Source organism: Brassica napus, chromosome A9 (assembly GCF_020379485.1).
Source record: "Brassica napus cultivar Da-Ae chromosome A9, Da-Ae, whole genome shotgun sequence".
Classification (NCBI taxonomy): Eukaryota; Viridiplantae; Streptophyta; class Magnoliopsida; order Brassicales; family Brassicaceae; genus Brassica; species Brassica napus.
The window spans coordinates 23,465,757-23,477,373 of NC_063442.1; the positions used below are offsets into that span (position 1 = coordinate 23,465,757).

The 11,617-nt window shown below is 44.6% G+C and overlaps 1 protein-coding gene across 1 annotated transcript; it reads left to right on the forward strand.

Moving 5' to 3' along the window:
- The first annotated feature begins 3,550 nt into the window (after positions 1–3,550).
- On the forward strand, positions 3,551–4,018 carry LOC106432569 (uncharacterized mitochondrial protein AtMg00300-like). Its single transcript, XM_013873416.1, has one exon. It carries the CDS (start codon positions 3,551–3,553, stop codon positions 4,016–4,018), a length of 468 nt encoding a protein of 155 aa, XP_013728870.1.
- Positions 4,019–11,617: the final 7,599 nt, after the last annotated feature.

Sequence of the window (11,617 nt, forward strand, 5' to 3'; positions counted from 1 at the left end):
AAGCCAAGCAAAACGTATCCATGTGGTGTACTATTGACGTATATGCACTTGTCACATCCACTAATGCTGACACCATTTGACATCATAACATTGTCAAATATTTCATGTCATTGTTTTGGAGCTTGCTTAAGTCCATACAATAACTTCACTAGTTGACAGATTTTGTGGTCTTATCCTGGGACAACTAACCCTTCAGGTTGTTGCATATAAATCTCCTTTTCTAAATAAACATTTAGAAAGGCAGTTTTGACATCCATTTTATGGAGTTCTAGGTTTCTTAATGCTGCAATTGCTATCAGCATTCTGATTGAAGTTATTCTCGTTACCGGAGAATAGGTGTCAAAGAAATCGAAGCCTTCTTTTTGCCGGAAACCTTGCACCACAAGTCTACACTTGTACGTATCAGTTGAGCCATCAATATTCAACTTTCTTTTGAAAATCCATCTACACCCTAAGGGCTTAAACCCTTGTGGAAAATCGGGTAAGTAATATGTATGATTTTTCATAATGGAGTCGATTTCACTATTGAAAGCTTCCTTCCATAAATCAGCATCTGGTGAAGACATAGCTTCAGCGAAACTTCTTGGTTCATTCTCAACAAGAAAGTCCATAAAGAAATCTTCACCATAAGATTTTTCCTTACGAGCTCTTTTGCTACGTCTAGGTTCATCTTCAAATATTTCTGCATCATCAAAAGATGTGCCAGAAGTACTTGCTTCATTTGTAAAGATGTTTGCATCTTTTACTTCAAGAGTTCTTTTAGGATTGCTTCTATTTTTACACGGAAACACGTGTTCAAAGAAAGATGCATTCCTTGATTCCATAATTGTATTAACATGAATATCTGGTACATCTGACTTATGAACCAAAAATCGATAACCACCACTATTATGTGCTTATCCAATGAAAATACAATCCACATTTTTAGGTCCGATTGAAACCTTCTTGGGAAGCGGTACTGCTACTTTTGCAAGGCACCCCCACACTTTCAAGCATTTGTACGAAGGTACAACACCTTTCCAAAGTTCATATGGTATTTTACCAGTGACTTTGTTTGGTATTTTGTTGAGGATATAATTTGTGGTAAGCAAAGTTCCCCCCCCCCCCCCGACATGTTCTAGGCTAACCCATTTTCCTGCAACATCGCATTCATCATCTCTATAAGAGTTCGGGTTTTACGCTCCGCAACTCCATTAGATTCAGGTGAATAGGGAGCGGTGGTTTGATGAATAATGCCATGCTCTTTACAGAACACATCAAATGGTCCATCATACTCACCTCCTCTATCACTTCGAACTATCTTTATAGTTCTATCGAGTTGGTTTTCAACCTCGAATTTTTCCAAGGCTTCATCTTTTCTTCTTAGCAAATAGATATAACAATATTTTGTACAATCATCTATGAAAGTCACAAAATATTTTTTTCCATTTCTAGTCTGAACAAATTTTAAATCACACAAGTCTGTATGAATTAAACAAAGAGGTTCAGTTGTTCTCTTAACATGAGGGAATGAAGTTTCTGTGAGTTTTGCTTGTACACATATTTCACATTTCTCTTTGCTCAATTTGCATTTCGGAATTAGGTTTAAATTAATCAATCTTTGAACATATTTATAATTTACATGCCCTAATCTTTCATGCCAAACTTTGAACGGTTCAACCAAATAAGCACTTGGTTCATTTGTGGATAAGAACTTAATACACATTTTGACCAGTCCATCCTGAACGTATCCCTAGCCCAAGAAATTATCATTTTTTTAACACGTTTATCAGACTCGAAAGTTACTACAAATCCAGCTTTGCTTAATAGTGAACCGGAAATAAGATTTTTTCGCATATCTGGGACATGTTTCACATTTTTGGACTTCGCCACATCCTGATGGGCCAGCAGCAGCACTCTTCATGGGCCAAGACAAGTTGCAGGCCCACCATATACTGCAACACCTGATCACATAACATATATATGTGACGTTAGTATGTTGATTAACGCTTAAGGAAATCAAGCAGCGGCAACAACAAGTAATCATATTGAAGTGCAAGAGTGGGAGGCAACAATACAAGATCAATAAGCTTAGGCCTAAGTTAAATTGATCTAAGGGGCTTTGTTGTATTCTCTTGTGGTGATTGGTTGATACTTCTGTAAACTATCTAGTATACTGATTTGGTGTAGCTAGAGACTCTTTGTTCTAGTGGATTTTGGGAGAAGAAGTTCTCCCACGAGATGTACCATGCTAGAGGCCGGGAACTCGTTAAATCGCTTGTGTCTTTACTTTCAGTACTAGACCTAGGTCAAGATAACTTCTCACCTAAGTAACCTAAGCTAATAATCTCTACAAGTGGTATCAGAGCTTCCGGTTTACATCAAGGTTGCTTAGGATAGAGATAGACAGAGGAGGTGTATATTCAGCACCTGCTCGATGGTGAAGTCAAAGGAACGCATCGAGATCGACCGGTTCGAGGGTGATGGTGACTTCGCCCTATGGAAACTGAGGATGCTTGCTCACTTTGGAGTGCTCGGTTTGAAAGCCATTCTCACCGACGATAAGATTTTAAAAGATAATCCTGACACAAAGGATGAACCAGAGTCTGCCATGAAAGACACTGGAAAGGGGCTAGCTGGAATCGTTGCACCCACACCTGCTATTGATCCTGTAAAATTTGAAAAATCAGAGAAAGCCAAGGACCTGATTGTGCTGAATGTTGGGAACAAAGTCTTAAGGAAAATTCAACACTGTGAGACTGCTGCTGCAATGTGGACTACATTAAATAGTCTGTACACAGAGACTTCTTTACCCAACCGGATTTATCTACAGCTCGGGTTCTACACTCTCAAGATGGTTGATTCAAAATCTATTAATGAGAATGTTGATGACTTCCTAAAGATAGTCACAGATTTAAACAATTTGCAAGTTGAAGTATCAGAGGAAGTTCAAGCTATCCTACTGCTGAGTTCCCTACCTAACAAGTATGATCAACTCAAGGAGACTCTCAAGTATGGGAGAGACACACTGAGCCTAGCTGAGGTTACTGGGGCCGCTAAGTCTAAAGAAAGAGAGTTGATCGAGAGTGGTAAGTTTACCAGGTCAGGTGGAGAAGGTCTGATGGTTGAGAGAGGCCGATCAGACAACAGAACTGGCAGAGGAAGTGGGAAGAGCCACAAGGGCAGGTCCAAGAGCATAAATGGACTATCTAAGTCGCGTCCCAGGAACAACAAAAACACCAAGGGGGTAAGGAGGGCCACTGGAAGCGTGAGTGCTTTGATAAGAAGCAATTCAAAACACTAGATTCAGCTAATGTAGTAGCAGAGTCTAAGGAACCTCTAATTCTCACCGTAAGCACCAATACTCCATTGATGAATGGGTAATGGACTCTGGCTGCTTGTTCCACATCACCCTAGACAAAAGCTTCATGTGTGACTTGGAAGAATTCATAGGTGGAAAAGTGTTATTGCAAATAACACACACAGCAACATTCAAGGAATTGGGAAGATTAAAATTATAAATCCAGATGGCTCTATTGTCATTCTAACAGGCGTAAGATATATGCCAGGTATGAGCAGAAACTTAATCTCCTATGGAATGTTGGAAACATCAGGGTGGATATATGAAGGCAAAGATCTTATGGTCAATTTCTACAAGAATGATAAAAAGGTTATCTCAGGGAAATATCATCAGGGACTATATTATCTACAGGGGACAGTCTCTCGAGAAGAGGCTAATCTATCTAAAGTTGAGAAGAATATGACTAATGTTTGGCATTCACGCCTCGGTCATATGAGTCTTAACAATATGTCTGAACTTGTCAAACGTGGATTTATCATTGACAAGGAGGTTAAGACATTGGATTTCTGTGAACACTGCATAATTGGGAAATCTCATAAGCAAAGTTTTCCTAAAGTTAAGCATGTTACTAAAGGGATTCTAGAGTATGTTCACTCTGACCTTTGGGGTTCTCCTTCTACACCAGACAGTCTTGCTGGAAACAAATACTTTGTGACTTTTATTGATGATTTTTCATAGAAAGTTTGGATTTATTTTCTGAAGACTAAGGATGAGGTATTTTCTAAGTTCAGAGAATGGAAAGCTGAGGTTAAAACTAAGACATAGAAGAAAATCAAATGCCTAAGTACTTATAATGGGTTGGAATTCTGCAATAGACAGTTTGACAAATACTGCAAACATGCTGGAATTAAACGTCACAGAACCTGCAGCTATACCCCGCAGCAGAATAGGATTTCAGAAAGTATGGACAGAACCATCATGGATAAAGTGAGGTGCATGTTAGCCGAATCTGGCTTAGACCAAAGATTCTGGGCAGAGGCTGCATCTACTGCTATCCATCTGATTAACAGGTCACCTAACTCTACACTAGAATTCAAAATGCCTGAAGAAATTTGGAAATGCGCTAAACCCGACTTAGGACATCTCAAAACATTTGGATGAACTGCTTATGTTCATGTAAATGAGGAGAAAACGGGACCTAGAGCCATCAAGGGAGTTTTCGTGGGATATCCTATGGGTACTAAAAGTTACCGAGTTTGGATAGAGGACGAAGGCAGATGCCGAACGAGCAGAAACATTGTTTTCAACGAAAAAGATCTTTACAAGCACACTGTTTGTAAAGAAAAACAAAGCACAGAAGTTACCAAAGGAACTGACAAACGAGCTAAGAAGAAAGTTTCATTCAATGATGATTTGATCAAAGGGCTGTTGGGGAAAAATATCCCGGTATCATTTCCTCCAGCCTCCAGGCAGGACCCAGACCCTCGGGTCCCCGATAAAGGAACGCTCCAGGACCCCACTTGAAGGAACCCCGAGTTCGGTCCCTGGAACCGAGCTCTCTTCCAGAAAATGGAAAACTTCCGATAAGGAGAACCTTCCATATTTCCGAATATGGAAGAGTTTAACCTAATAGAACCGACTCCTAGACGACTATATAAGAGCTACTAAAACCCTAAAGCAAGGGATCGACTTCTCCAAGGCTTAGAGAATAAAGTTAGACGGCTTGAATTAGGGTTCTTACTCAGTACCTTGTAATCTTGCTTGTTCTATCTAATAAAAGTCTCTTCAAGCCTATTTCTTTATTATCCTCTCTAAATCCTCACGAAAGACATACTAACTCACCTGGTTTACCAGCCTGTCCATCGTTCCGTAGTACTCACAAAGAGCCTATACAAAAATCCCCTAACAGTTTGGCTCTAGAAGGAGGGGAGTAATCTAACTACGTGATGATGGCGATGGACCCACATGACGAGCTATCCGAAGCCTCTCGAAGAGGGACCGAGTCCCATGGCTTATTCGACAACTTGCAAAGCTGGACAAGCAAGTCGTCAAAGCCAAGCCCGTCTTGCCATGCCTACGAGGCAGGACAATCCATGACATATCTGAAGGACCAGAGGCGTGTAGCGTAAACCACACCGCCATTCAGGATAACACCCACGACGTATGGGGCAATTCCGAAAGGGTCAAGTCAGAATGTCCCGAGACCAACAAAATAACTTTCACCGCCGAAGAACGAGAGGGAGTCTTGGTGCCACACCACGATTCCCTCATCATCTCGCTTACTATATCAAATTGTCTGGTTAAAAGAATACTGGTGGACAGCGGCAGCTCCAGTAATATCATCTTCCAGACCGCTTACCAAAGGCCTTGGGCTGGAGGAGGAAGTCCTGAAATGTAAAACAATCCCCCTTGTCGTATTCAGCGGGGAGGTCAAACAAAAAACAGGAGAGGTCATCCTCCGTATCCATGCTAAAGGGGCCAGCCTACCCACTAGGCTCCTGGTCGTCAACTGTCATTCCTCTTACAACGTGATCCTGGGCCGAGCGTGAATTCATGGAATGGGGGCAATTCCCTCGACTCTCCATCAGACAATAAAATTCCCCACTCCTTGGGGCGTTTGGGCGTTTAGAGGAGATCATGATACCACCCGCCACTGCTACCAGGTCGCTCTGAAGAAACAAATCAAGACCGCACCACCCCCGCAAATCAAGTCCCAAGTTCCGCATATAGAGGAGCCAGAGGTCGAAGATATGGATGACGTACCACTAGTCGAAGGCCACTCAACTCGTAACCTCAGGATTGGCTCCAAGCTCTCAGAGGGATTAAGAAGAAGGCTAGTAGATTTTCTCAGGTCCAACTCCGATTGTTTCGCGTGGTCCCACTTGGACAGGTCACGACGGAATCAATGTCTGAAAGTCCGTAAAAATCAGCATAACCGTTTTTACGAAAAGTAATCTTCGTAAAGATATCTTTACGAACAGCCTTGCAGTAAAATATCGTCCAAATATCAATCGAACCACTAAATACCGATTGTCCGAAGGCAACGGACATGTATCCAAATCGGCCGCGGACAAGCTCGAGTATGGAAATCAGACCGCGGACAAGCCAAGCTCGATCGATACGCGGCGACCAAGCATGCACACAGCTCGGTCGCTACGTAGCGACCGAGCTCGATCCAAGCTCGGTCGCTACGTAGCGACCGAGCATCCGTCTCGCTCGGTCGCTACGTAGCGACCGAGCGATCGTCCCGCTCGGTCGCTACGTAGCGACCGAGCTCAGCCAAGCTCGGTCGCTACGTAGTGACCGAGCGATCGTCCCGCTCGGTCGCTACGTAGCGACCGAGCTCGAGCCAAAGCTCGGTCGCTACGTAGCGACCGAGCCATCGTCCCGCTCGGTCGCTACGTAGCGACCGAGCTCGAGCCAAAGCTCGGTCGCTACGTAGCGACCGAGCCATCGTCCCGCTCGGTCGCTACTTAGCGACCGAGCTCGAGCCAAAGCTCGGTCGCTACGTAGCGACCGAGCGATCGTCCCGCTCGGTCGCTACGTAGCGACCGAGCTCGAGCCAAAGCTCGGTCGCTACGTAGCGACCGAGCGATCGTCCCGCTCGGTCGCTACGTAGCGACCGAGCTCAAGCCAAAGCTCGGTCGCTACGTAGCGACCGAGTGATCGTCCCGCTCGGTCGCTACATAGCGACCGAGCTCAGCCAAGCTCGGTCGCTACGTAGAGACCGAGCGCTCGTCCCGCTCGGTCGCTACGAAGCGACCGGGCTCGAGCCAAAGTTCGGTCGCTGTGTAGCGATTGAACCTTTCCGAACGTCAATACGACACCAGTTCTTGCATTCTCGTCAAAACCTTCGAATGCTATCTCCCGAAGACCGTAGCAAGCTCAGTCCATGTTTCCCGCCATTCTAATTCATCGATCAAACTTCGCGGATTAGAAACCGCGGAAAACTCGTAGTAAACGTGTCGAGTCGGAAGACGGCCCAAGGGGACCTAAAACACGACTCGAGGCCCATCCTACGATTTTCCTAATCAAAAGCCCGTAAACCACAGCCTGGTTTACGCTTGGTCCACAAGGAAGGATAAATGTCAAGTTTCCGCGGATAAATACGGAAGTTTTGAAGATAATTGTGAAGATCGGGAAAATGGAATATCTCCATTTTTATGCTATGACGGCTTAAGGGCAGAAGAGTAAAAGCGTAAACCGACCTTGGAGCTAGTATATAAGGAGTCCTAGGCGAGGAGCAAGAGGGAGAACTTTTTAGATTCGGAATTCTCTGCACTTAGAAACTTCAGGCTTATTCTCGACAAGTTCGGTTTCTATGACTGGCACTCAATTACTAGACGAACTCGCCCAGGCAGTTCGATCTCTTGTCCAGCTCTATCAATTGAACTACGTTCGGCTTGATCCTCGAAAGGGGTACGTAGGCAGCCTTTAACAAGGTTCAGTCCGAAATCAATCCAAGCCTTTTAGATATCTTTTTCGTCCTTTGTTATCAAGCTGCGACTCAACTAAGATTAGGGTTTTATGTTGCTAGAACTAGGTAACTCGCTGACGGCCCCTGCGGCCAAAGCCTTTTTATTCTCAATGTAATGATCGCAACGCTCTTACGCGGACTCGAAATAAGATCTACTGTTTTCTCTAAACTCGTTTGTTATTTTTTCATGATTTCCGCATATATTCGATCACTTGTCGTTGGCTCTCGCAGAGATCCGGGACCTCTGGGAAATTAGGGTTTTCCTAGTTTCCTTATTTTAACGGAAATCGACAGTGCGAATTTCGGTTCCCACAGTTTGGCGCTAGAAGGAGGGGGGGGTTACGGAATACATCTCGGAAGGCCAACTCTTCACAAAGCACCATGAAGGAAAACACTTGTTCCCATGGACAAATTTACACGACACCTCAGTCATAATTCCTCGATCGCAAACAAAACTATTAGCATTCGAGCAGGAACAACAATTTTTGGCTGCGAACATTCTTAGTCAAACCAGAATGTTTCTCAAACACAGGGCTAATACTAAACCCTTGCAACATCGCGAAATATCTTCAAAGCCCGCGAACATTTCAAGCACGAAACATGGCATACGAAAGAATAACAAATCTTCAGCATCGCGAGACGTCGCAGACGCCTGAAGATTAGTTCTTCGACGAAATTTCCTTCCTCGATAAAAACACCTTCATGGAAGACCAGACAGTCATACGCACTAACATCTTCTCAAAACATATTCCTCGCGAAGACTCAAAATAGTAATTTTTACCATTAAGTTTGTTGCTGATCACAACAAACTCTTAACGTCCTAAACAGACTTAGCCATCTCGTAGAAGATGACTCTCTTACATCCGACACAAGGATAATAGCGCTATAAAAGAAATCCGAAATTTTGGTCCAGTACTTCCGGTCTCCGGAGAGATGCTCGATTCCAACCACACAAGTCGTATAAGCCGAGAACCTATCGCGGACTTTAAATCGGTATGGAATCAGGATGAAACTGAAACGGGATACGTAAGTCGAATTAGTCATCGCACCCTCTAAAACCAGGAGTAAACCTAGGTCTTGCCCTAAACCCAGCGCACTGGTCTCTAACATCTCTAGGCATAGTATCAAACACCCTGATACGAGATCCCAAAATTTGTCTCTTTGCCAATATTCGAACGTCTTCAGAAAATCCCGCAAGTTTACACACTGCGGAAAACTCTCGAAACAGATTATGGATATGGCAATTCACACAGAGTTAGAATACGAGACGACAACTCGTAGTCTTCCCTCTACACCCATACAAAATGCCATCGGCAGCAACACGCCTTATAACCGCTACATAAAAACTAGACCATAAAGGTCCTACTGGAAAACTAGTCATAAGAACCTTAACTCCAAGATGAACTACGAAAGGCTTGATCCCTTCAACAAGGGTACGTAGGCAGCCGTCATAAGGCGCAGCCCCAATCTTATCGCGTTTTCTACTTTTAGGAGAGCGAGAAGATCACTTACCACAGACCTTTTCAACCATTAATTTCGCCTAACTCACCTAACTTGCCTAACTTGCCAAGCCACTCGCTAGAACCTCACGCTAGAAGCTCATGATTCTAACGAGCTGGGGGGCTAACTGTTGGGGTCAAAATCGGTCACGACGGAATCAATGTCTGAAAGTCCGTAAAAATCAGCATAACTGTTTTTACGAAAAGATATCTTTACGAACAGCCTTGCAGTAAAATATCGTCCAAATCTCAATCGAACCACTAAATACCGATTGTCCGAAGGCAACGGACATGTATCCAAATCGGCCGCGGACAAGCTCGAGTATGGAAATCAGACCGCGGACAAGCCAAGCTCGATCGATACGCGGCGACCAAGCATGCACACAGCTCGGTCTCTACGTAGCGACCGAGCTCGAGCCAAAGCTCGGTCGCTACGTAGCGACAGAGCGATCGTCCCGCTCGGTCGCTACGTAGCGACCGAGCTCAAGCCAAAGCTCGGTCGCTACGTAGCGACCGAGCGATCGTCCCGCTCGGTCGCTACGTAGCGACCGAGCTCAGCCAAGCTCGGTCGCTACGTAGAGACCGAGCGCTCGTCCCGCTCGGTCGCTACGAAGCGACCGGGCTCGAGCCAAAGTTCGGTCGCTGTGTAGCGATTGAACCTTTCCGAACGTCAATACGACACCAGTTCTTGCATTCTCGTCAAAACCTTCGAATGCTATCTCCCGAAGACCGTAGCAAGCTCAGTCCATGTTTCCCGCCATTCTAATTCATCGATCAAACTTCGCGGATTAGAAACCGCGGAAAACTCGTAGTAAACGTGTCGAGTCGGAAGACGGCCCAAAGGGACCTAAAACACGACTCGAGGCCCATCCTACGATTTTCCTAATCAAAAGCCCGTAAACCACAGCCTGGTTTACGCTTGGTCCACAAGGAAGGATAAATGTCAAGTTTCCGCGGATAAATACGGAAGTTTTGAAGATAATTGTGAAGATCGGGAAAAATGGAATATCTCCATTTTTATGCTATGACGGCTTAAGGGCAGAAGAGTAAAAGCGTAAACCGACCTTGGAGCTAGTATATAAGGAGTCCTAGGCGAGGAGCAAGAGGGAGAACTTTTTAGATTCGGAATTCTCTGCACTTAGAAACTTCAGGCTTATTCTCGACAAGTTCGGTTTCTATGACTGGCACTCAATTACTAGACGAACTCGCCCAGGCAGTTCGATCTCTTGTCCAGCTCTATCAATTGAACTACGTTCGGCTTGATCCTCGAAAGGGGTACGTAGGCAGCCTTTAACAAGGTTCAGTCCAAAATCAATCCAAGCCTTTTAGATATCTTTTTCGTCCTTTGTTATCAAGCTGCGACTCAACTAAGATTAGGGTTTTATGTTGCTAGAACTAGGTAACTCGCTGACGGCCCCTGCGGCCAAAGCCTTTGTATTCTCTTGTAATGATCGCAACGCTCTTACGCGGACTCGAAATAAGATCTACTGTTTTCTCTAAACTCGTTTGTTATTTTTTCATGATTTCCGCATATATTCGATCACTTGTCGTTGGCTCTCGCAGAGATCCGGGACCTCTGGGAAATTAGGGTTTTCCTAGTTTCCTTATTTAAACGGAAATCGACAGTGCGAATTTCGGTTCCCACATAGATCTTGAGATCATTATGCATCAGCTGCAGGTGGATCCCTCACACCAACCTATAAGACAGAAGCGAAGAAAGTTCGCTCTGGAAAGAGACATTATAATCAACGAAGAGGTCAAGAACCTATTGGAGGCGGGATTCATCAGAGAAGTGCAATACCCAGAGTGGCTAGCAACCGTGGTCGTGGTCAAGAAAATGAACGGAAAATGGCGGGTCTGCATCGACTTCACAGACCTCAACAAGTCCTGTCCAAAAGACCCTTTCCCTCTGTCGCACATCGATAAACTTGTCGATGCTACGGCTGGGCACCAGCTAATAAGATTCATGGATGCTTTCTCCGGCAACAACCAAATACTCATGCACCCCGAAGACCAAGAGAAGACCTCCTTCATGACGCTCGAGGGATCCATTGCTACAAGGTCATGCCCTTCGGCTTAAAGAATGCTGGATCAACGTATTAGAGGTTGGTGAACATGATGTTTGCAGATCAAATAGGAGAAACTATGGAGGTCTACATTGACGATATGCTGGTAAAATCTGTTGGGGTCAAAAACGGTTGCGACAAATTTAACATTCAAAACGTCTGAGGAAGAAAATAAGAATTTCTCCGATGAATACTTTTCGAAATAGATTCTTTCTTACGAGAAAGCTTTGCGGAAGAAAGAACGAGACGTCCGACGAAAGCTCAAAACAGGTCGTTACTCAGCGACTAAGCGCGC

Excerpts from the sequence above, each read along its gene's own strand:
- LOC106432569 (XM_013873416.1), top strand. The coding sequence starts at position 3,551 with ATGAGCAGAAACTTAATCTCCTATGGAATGTTGGAAACATCAGGGTGG.